The sequence below is a fragment of the Lupinus angustifolius genome, chromosome LG15 (genome assembly GCF_001865875.1).
Source record: "Lupinus angustifolius cultivar Tanjil chromosome LG15, LupAngTanjil_v1.0, whole genome shotgun sequence".
NCBI classification, from domain to species: Eukaryota; Viridiplantae; Streptophyta; class Magnoliopsida; order Fabales; family Fabaceae; genus Lupinus; species Lupinus angustifolius.
Genome location: NC_032023.1, coordinates 18,780,258 through 18,789,827, shown reverse-complemented (window position 1 = coordinate 18,789,827; position 9,570 = coordinate 18,780,258). Strand labels below are relative to the sequence as shown.

The window sequence follows — 9,570 nt, the reverse complement described above, 5'->3', positions numbered from 1 at the left end:
AACTCGAGGATATTACTAATGATGTGGAGTATTATGTGTTACTGTTGGACTAAAATATTGGTACCAAATTTGTCATTCTTAAATTTTGTTGAACATTTTAGAAGATTTTGTGGACTAAAATTTCAAGTTTGTAGTGCGTTGAGATGTTGAATTATTATTGTTTTACTAGAAAGAGTATTAAATATTTCATGACTTTATACTTTGCAAATTATATTCAACTATTTCTTAAATGATTTTCTTTAAATAAGTTGAAAAACTGCGGAACCGAACCACTAATGAATGGTTCGATTCCTAAATAAAATTTGCAGTTAATCGAACCGAATCATATCTTTGTGTTCAGTTCGGTCATTAAATTGCGTCAAAAATCGAACCAGACTTTTACACCCCTACCAATTATGTTGCACCAGAGATTCTTACTACTAAGAGTGCTTATAAATTGTTTTTCACAAATTCACATTTTTAAAATTGCTTATCAAAAAAACACTTTTTAAAAGTGTTTATGAAGAAAAATATTTTTTAAAATTGATATTTAAAAATGCTTTATTAAATAATATTATTTAAAAGAATTTTTTTCTTTAAATTGCTTTATTAAAATGTTTTGTTGAAATTAAAAAAAGTGGGTTGGATATCCATTCATCCAATTCATTAAACTGGATACATGGATAGAATGGATGGATTGAAATCCATTGGATATTGATGAATTGAATAATTAAAAAATGTGATGTAATTGATTTATTTGGATTGATGGATAGTTTTTTATTCATCTATTAAGATTCAAATCCAAACCCATCTAATTGTCACTCCTAATTTGGATGTTTATGTGGTTATGAATAACCCTTTGTAGATGATTTTTACTCATTTTACTCAAGTGGCATTGACCTGGAGCCATTCATATTTAAATAACATTGCATGTAGCTAAATATTTAAATAACATTGCATACATGACTTATGAACTTCTTTCCCCATTGCATTAACCCACCTAATAGTTTTACCAATTCGAAATACTTCAATCACATGGGGTTGGTGGATTTAGGAATGGAGTTTAATTTGTGCCCCGAATCCACCTTACATCCCCCAACCTCTCTCTATATGTACTATATTAAACCTCCACACCACCTATCTCCACTCACATGCATGCATCGTTAACGAGTAACCATAAATCTTTATTCTTATTTGGATCTCACATATTATTTTATAATTTATTATAATTCTCTATGAAATAAGAATATTATTTACTTTTTCTAAAGACAAATATCATTCTTTTTTTTATTTGGACCTACAACCTACAACATTCTTAATTAAATATTTACATTTTTGTTCTCTCTCCTTATTCTTTTTTAAGAAGAGAAATCATAAAATAAAAATGACAGGAGAACTGAATAAGAATGTTTAAGAATCTAAAGGAGTAGACTGTTAAATTTCAAACACTGAATCCAGAGCAAGCTTCACTCCAATTTCACCAAACTTTGTGTGGTACCTTCGATCGTTGTAACATAATTCTATAATTGCTTTAATATATCAATGCATAAAAAACGTACGTAATTATTTCAAAGAGTATTAAAACTTGGTAAAACCTTCAAGAGATATCTCGGAAAATCATTTCATTTTTAGCAGAAATTAGCACTATAATACACAATTTTAACAAAAAAACCAATTATATTATTCAAGTCAGCCAATTTTGTTTCCAATATTGACTTCACGATACATTTTTTTGGTACTACCAAGGATATCCCCTAATCCTTCTCAGGACTGCCCATCTCAACAAGTGTCGCTCTCAGAAAAAGAACCATCAATCTTAGGATTTCACTAGGGCCTTACATCACTAGACCAACATCATTGTTGGTACTTAACTAAACATTGAACCAACCTAAATATAACATAAACTCAAAACAAAAATGTTATGTTATGAAATTAAAAAAATCTCTACCAAAATTGGGTTGGAAAAAACTATATCTAGCTACCTTTGCACTCCACCAGAGTTATCCTACTCTAGTACTTCACTAGATAGACTATGTGAAATAAGGGCCCACATGTTGATGAATTAAGTAATCATCACGGTTGGATGAGAAATCATACATCATGTTCATATTCTGGTGATGCTGAATGAATTGGAGATCTTGGGCTTCCATCATCTCCTTCTGCCGCCGCAGCTCCATCACCTTACGGTGCGAGTTGGAATGCCTTGTCATCATGAAAGTTGGGCTGGCTGCGGGCCTATATTCAGGCACGAGTCGGCCCGACTTGTACCTCACGCCACATGCATTGCATAGAGTCTTTGGGCCCATAGGTCCAGTGCGCCACTGAGGAGTTTTACCAGTGGCGCAATGCAAGCACTTCCTGCCCTCTCCCCTCTCACTCGAGTCCCTCCTCTTGGGTGCAGGCTTTTGTGGGAGGATGATATGATCATCGAGGTGAGGGACCGGAGACAATATTGTTGGGGAGAGGACAAGGAGACGTGAAGTCCAGTTGCATGGGGGCACACGGGTTCGTTTGCTGCGGGCCTTGGCTGGAACTGACACTTGTGGATTAAAAACTGGACTGGTTGGGTTGTTGGGTTGAGGTTGTAATTCATGGTTTTTTGATGCATCATCATTTGAAGCTTTGATTCCTGATATGAGCTGCATCTTCTGTAAATCCTCATTGGGTAATGATTCCTCTTCAAGTTTTGAAAGCCATTCTAACTCCGCAAGGTCATCATACTGTTTTCCAAAATATAAAATCACCAAACATATGTATTAGTATTAATCTCAAACATGTGTAACAATAATTGAATAATCAATTCACTATTTACGTCACCATCATAATGTTAATTCATTGGTCAAATTTATGCATACAGTTTTTAAATTCAAACAAGAACTATATTTAGCAGAAAGCAACATCAATTTTGTCTACCCTATGGTCCGTATAGCTTAATAGAAACAAAAAATCGAAATAAAAGGAAGCATGGAAAAAAAGAAATTGCAACACTTTACTTACTCTAATATTCTTGGAAAGGAATGAAATGAAGGTGTGGGAGGATAAGAAAGACAAGGAAATTTGTTGTATGTGTTGGACGTGCCTAAGAAAATTACGTATACATGGGCATGAATTGTGTAGGTTTGTTGATGCATATATATAAATAAGGTAAGTGAAATAATAATAATACATAAACATTAATAAATAACAGACACATATGAATTTAACGTATTAATATAAAAGTATGGTATGGTATGTACCTGGACACATAGGTCACCGGGGAAACTAGTGTCAGAAAAAATGTCAGGATTGAAATTCTGGTGACATGAGACAGAGAGAGAATTAGTGGTGTCAATAAGAGTGGAAGAATCAGTGTTGTTTCCAGTCATAGAGTCTGTAAATAGATTAAGGTTTTTATCATCATTGGAAAAATCAAAGAATTCCTCAACGATGAAATTGTCAGAAGAACCCACGTTGTTGATGTTGTTGTTGTTGTCAGAATGGAAATGATGTTGGTGACAACGGCTGGTGTTGTGGGAAAACTCTTGTACTTCCATATGGGTTGGTGGGTAATGCATGTTAATATTATTACTATGATGTTTCTGAAGGAAGGAACGGGAAAAATGTGTATAGGGGAAGGGTTAAATAATGAGAAAAAATGAGTGAGAATTGAGAAAGTATAGGAATTTGGAAAAAGAAAATGTTACAAAGTTGTGGTTTTCAGTGGTGACAGAGAGTAAAGGATAAGAGGGTTTATTTGCGTTTGAATGGGTAAAACCAGACACATATACTATATATTCCACAAAATTACTTTATTTTTTAGTGAATTATGGTGTAAAAAAAGTCTTCTGGTGATTAATATTAAATATGGAAGAGACTTTAATTGAATCAAACACAACAAGGAGAATTTGTGGTTGAAGTTACTTTGGTTTTCTTTTTTTCCTTTGAATGGAAGCACAACTTTAGTGTCTTGAAAAAGAAGTTAATTATTTAGTTTCTCTAAATTATAAAATGTGAGATAGAAGGCTACTAGTTTACAAAATGTGATACATTATTATTTACTTTTCAGGAATCATTAATATCCTCAAATATTAACTCAAACAAGTCTGATTGAACGTTAAATTCAAGTCCTCTAATAATGATCTATAATATTTCTAGGTCAAGGAGGCTAATAGTTTTACAAAATGTGATACATTATTTACTTTTCAAGCAATTATTAATATCCTAAAGCATTAACTCAAACAAATTAGATTGAATTTGTTTAGAGAAACATACATGAATTCTAAAAGAGATTAATTATTCACCAAAAAAGGTGAAAGAATACCCTTAATAATACCAAAAAATAAATTCGACTACAAGTCTATAACAATTTGATGCCTGAATTTTCAACATAGTGAACATAATCTTAAGTGTGGTTGAATGTGAAATTCATCCCATTTAATAATGAGAACATATCTTCTATCCTAAAAATATGTCACTTCATATATTATTTTATCTAATTGGTTACAAAAATATTTTATTATTAAATTTAAACTTAAATATATGTTTTCTATGAATGTCACATGTAATGCACTCTTTTAATATAGTGGACCTTTTAATAATGATCTATAATATTTCTAGGTCAAGCTAGTGCATCAGCTTCTAAGTTTACACCCCTATTCTCTCCTTCTCTTTGTTCTTCTTTCTTTCCTGATGTTACCTTCAGGAGTAGAGTTTTGGAGGGGAAGGAAAAAGAATGGATGGTTTTGAAAAACTCTTCTTTTTGTTTAGGAGTTGGATAGAGAAGAGAGGAAAGTTTTGGATGGTCTTTTTTTAAAGTTCACCCAATTTAAGATTTTTTAAGATAAAATATTAAAATAGCTAAATATTATACATTATTGTTCATTTCTCATTGTTAATTACATTTTTAAAAGAAAAATAAAAAAATATTCTTACATTATCATTAGTCTATCATCCTCTTCTAAATTTATACACCCAAACAAGGAAAAAATTTCTTTCATTTCCCCTTCCTCCCATTCCTAACCATCATCTCTCTCCTTCTCTTTTATTCATAACTCTCAAACAAAAGCTAAAAGTTTTAATTTTTATTATTTGTTTGTGTTTTGTCCTGATATACACTACTAATACTATTTTTTTGTCTATTAATTATAGATAATTATGATTTTTTATATGTTCAGTTAGGATTGTTTCTCTTGGTTATGAATTAGTACGGATTTTGTACTTAATATGTTTTAACCTTTAGTTGATGAGCGAGTCAACAGCTAAAAAGTTAAAACGAATTAACTTGATAGTTGGTAACTATTTTCTATCTATTCAATCTATCTAATTATTTTAAATAATTTAACATGATATATAGTATTTTTATTTTAATAATTTGAATTTCAGCTTATTTTGAATTCGAAGTAAATCATTGTAATTACTAATTAATATGTTAAAGCAAAGAATTGAAAGTGATTTTGATTTTTAACGAAAGAATAAAAGTGAACAAAAATTTATTTCTCAAATATTAATATAAGAGTTTATTTGAAGTAATTTTTTTTTATATAATCCAATATAATGTTGTAATGTGATATTCGTTTCTTCCTTCCCTTTTATTCACAGATTAGGAAGAAGCAAACTTGATATAGGGCATATGAAAGAAATTTTGTTGCCTCTCTTTCATAAATTTCTCTGATATTATAAATAAGGGAGGATTTTCTATTCATCCCATTTTCTCTCTAGTCAAATTCTTTTTCTCTTTCTTTTTTCATCTATACTAAACATGGAACACAACTTAACCAAAATGTTTGGATACTAAATTCCAATAGCTAGGAATAAGATTTTATGACAATACTCTCAACACACTATCAAAAAAATTCAATATTCAATTTGTTTTATTTCCTCATCAATGCACAAAAACCCATGAGTATGGATAACCTTAAATGACAAGGTTAGTGGGATTTTTCTTGCCTAAAGCATGTGCTAAATCAAGCAAATGATTCTCATTCTCACCTAAGTTATATAATTATTTTTCTTCTTGTCAACATAGTATAATGATTCTGCTTCTCAACTAAGTTATAGTATAATACTACTTCTTTTATTCCTTGGACTTTCAAATTCAAAATTAGTGGAGATATATTTCTTAGTCTATCAACAATGTCTATCATTTTTTAAGAGTGCAAACAACCAATTTTTGGGTGTTGTAGTTTTCCCACCCAACAAAATTGCTTCTCTTTATTGCGTTATTTGGTCGAAATTTTTGTTTGACAATCAAACAAGACTAGAACTACCAGAGACGAGACATGTACGATTGAAGTTAATGTTTAAGAGAAAAAGAAAATAGATTACGTGAGACAGAAAAAAATGTATCTACTAATTAGTTATGAAAATTGTACTGGACTAGCTGGTCTGATCAGTTCGATCGCTGACCGAACTTGAAAATAGTTTTGGCTTGTAATCTTAATTAAATGAGGGTTAAAACACTTTGAACCTAAGAAATTTCGGTCTCAATGTTTAAACTCTTTAAACTAGAATGACTCAGGAAGTGAATTGAACGGTTTACTTAAAATTTTAAAAAATGAAAAAATGGACCATGTTCTAATGTTTTATAGTGGAGAGATTGTTTTCAATATGATTATTCATAATCATTAATTATATAAGGTTTTGTATTGATATATAATTATACATTTTTATAATATAAATGATTAATTAAATATGACATCACTCGATCTGAATGTACAATATAACCCTTTAAACTGATTAAACTTAATACAATATATCTTCTGATTTGATATATGGCCCGAGTTTCACAAAATTGATACTAACTATGCATATATCTATACTTCTATACTATATATAAAGGCAAAACATGGTGTAACTTCCACCATGGTGTAATTTCTATTTCCTAATTTGCCCTTCACATTATTTAATTTTTACAAAAAGACCATATAATCATAAATAAACATCACAAACACATTAATTAACTATATCTTTCACATTAAATTGAACATTATCATAAATACATAAAAATTATAACAAATACATTCTAATTCTAAAAATAAAATATATAAAAATTGAATACGTAGTACCATGTAATATTGACCGGCAGGCACGAAGTGCCTGTACACACTAGTATTAATAAGTATTATACTCCTCATTTAAATTTGTTAGATATTTTTATGTTTATTCAGTTTGTGTTGTGTAGTTTAGTAATTCATGAATAGTTTAACAAATTACCTCAATTTTAGGGGAAATTATTACGTGTAACCTTGAAACTAATTGTAACTGCTTTTTTTTTACTTATTTCAAGGTTGTTTTCTAGTGCATAATATACTCATCACATTGCAATATTCTCTCCTTAACAGAATAAATTTAATATGTATACACTAACAGTATAACAGTTTTTTACACGGTTAATACACTATTAATATATCTTTTACCATTCATATATTAGTCAGTATTGATATCAAACAAAAGTAATCTAAATCAATGGCAGATGATGTATCACCAGAATAAATTTTTTACATTAACAGTGCACATATATTAAATTTTAACAGAATTAGTGTATCTAACATACATTTGCAATCATGTAATTTCATATCTAAATAATTTTCTACCCTTTAATCGCATTTATTTATTTCTTTCTAATTTATTGCACACACCTTCATTTGGATCTTATCGCATACGTAAATTGACAATTATCTATCTTCTATTTAACAAAAAAACCTCCCTCATGTACATGTGTCATCATTTCCTTAAATTGCCACATGTCACACTCAAAACAAAAGTTTTCTCACTCAAAAAATTCTACCACCTCCAATACACCCTACCGCATTGTTATTATCTCTTGATACATCCATTTATCATTTATTCTTCTTCTTTCTTCCATATTTTTTTTTCTCTCTAATTAGAGAACTTCATCTCTCTTTCACTCCTTCATTTCATTACTCTACTTTTCTTCAACAATTTTTCTCTCTTCTTGGTTTATATCATTCTTCCATTTCAAATTTTCTTATTTTACAATGATTTTATACATGTAGATCTATTCATTGATTTTTTCATTGAAGATGTTGTATTAAAATCTTTTTTTGCTTATTTTGTAGATATGTTATCATTGTTAGATAACTAGAAGAGTAAGATGTCTCTAATGACAAGAGCATCGATGATAGTTCTATTTGATCTGGTGTCTCTTATTGTTTGTTCACCCTTGAAGCATCATTACAGGTTAGTTTTTCTATATCTCTTTGATATTTCTTTATTTGTTTATAGAATTTTCTATTCAAAATAATCATTTATTGTAATGTTGAAAATGACATGAACAGTGACGAGATCGTGAAGAGGGAGAAAAAAGTAAATAATGTCTAACACTTTAGTATTTTCATCATTTCTCCTTAATTTTCTAAAATTTATTAAAATGTCATTTTGCTACCTAATCTTGAGCAAAAGTAGCATAATATAATGAAAACTCAAGTTATGATTCATCAAACTTCACAATCATCCATCAATAGGAATGTTGCTTCCTATTTGTTCTCTCACTTTCTTATACATTCATTCATTCATTCTATTTCATTCCAGAATTTAATCTTACGATTGTCATTTGTCGTCTTGTAGTAATATTGATAATAATTTGATTGATTATGAACTTAAATGCTATGATTATACTTAACTTAATATTTGAAATAATTTTGATAATAATTATGTAACAATATATTGATGCTAATGTAATATTTATGAGCAAAATTTGATTCAATTCATTGTAATTTAAATATGAATAAATATACAATAAATTAATTTGATTCTAAGAAATTTGAAAGTGAGAGTTAATGCATCATTGAAGATTTAAAACAAATAAAAAAATAATTAGGAACATTTTATGTTGAATAATAGGAATGTGGTTTTACATACGTTCATTCCTCTTCTTATTCATTCATTGTGTTTTATTACATAATTTAATGATAATAATTGAATTGATTGTGGACTTGAATGATATTGTTATCTTTTAATTAAAATGATTATATTTCAGTTAATATTTGAAATAATTTTGATAATAATTGTGTAACGATATTGAGCATTAATGCAATATTTATGAGCAAAATTTGATTTCATTCATTGAAATTTAAATGTGAATAAATGGATAATAACTCAATTTGATTCTAAAATTTTATAAGTCAGGATTGATGCATCATTTAAAATTTGTAACAAAATAATAATAATTAAGATCATTTTGTATTGAACAATAGCAATGTGACTTTATATTTGTTCATTCCATTCCTTATTCATTCACTGTGTTTGATCCTATAATTTAATCTTATGTTTTTCATTTGTCTTCTTATTGTAATAATAATAATAATTTGATATGATTATCTTTCAATTAAAATTTGAAATAATTTTGCTAATAATTGTGTAATGATACAGGATTATTAAGGTAATATTTATTAGCAAAATTCGGTTTCAATCATTGCAATTTAAATGTGAATAAATGCACAATGACCCAATTTGATTCTAAGAAAGTTGCAAGTGACGATTAATATATGAGTTAAGATTTGGAACAAAGAAAAAATAATTGAGATCGTTTTGTTTATTTTTCTCACTTAACTCTGTAAATATGTTCACCTACATTTTTAACTATGCAAATGC

The 9,570-nt window shown here is 28.8% G+C and overlaps 2 protein-coding genes across 3 annotated transcripts in view; both read right to left on the bottom strand.

Moving 5' to 3' along the window:
• The window catches only part of LOC109327757 (ER membrane protein complex subunit 1-like), a 4,123-nt gene extending 3,230 nt beyond the window's left edge, over positions 1-893 (bottom strand). The window contains exon 1 of the mRNA XM_019560909.1: positions 880-893. Within this exon, the coding sequence (XP_019416454.1) occupies positions 880-893 (14 nt within the window). The remainder of the gene's footprint in view (positions 1-879) is intronic.
• Positions 1,831-3,607, bottom strand: LOC109327845 (GATA transcription factor 12-like). 2 transcript variants are annotated; one of them, XM_019561020.1, is made up of 3 exons: positions 3,216-3,607; positions 1,970-2,699; positions 1,831-1,921 (listed from the first exon to the last, which is right to left on the bottom strand). In XM_019561020.1, the coding sequence occupies exons 1-2, from the start codon at positions 3,531-3,533 to the stop codon at positions 2,010-2,012; spliced, it is 1,008 nt and encodes a 335-aa protein (XP_019416565.1). In that variant the 5' UTR covers positions 3,534-3,607; the 3' UTR covers positions 1,831-1,921; positions 1,970-2,009. The 2 variants fall into 2 exon arrangements, with proteins under 2 accessions (XP_019416565.1, XP_019416564.1); XM_019561019.1 differs by lacking the exon at positions 1,831-1,921 and having other exon boundaries at positions 1,928-2,699.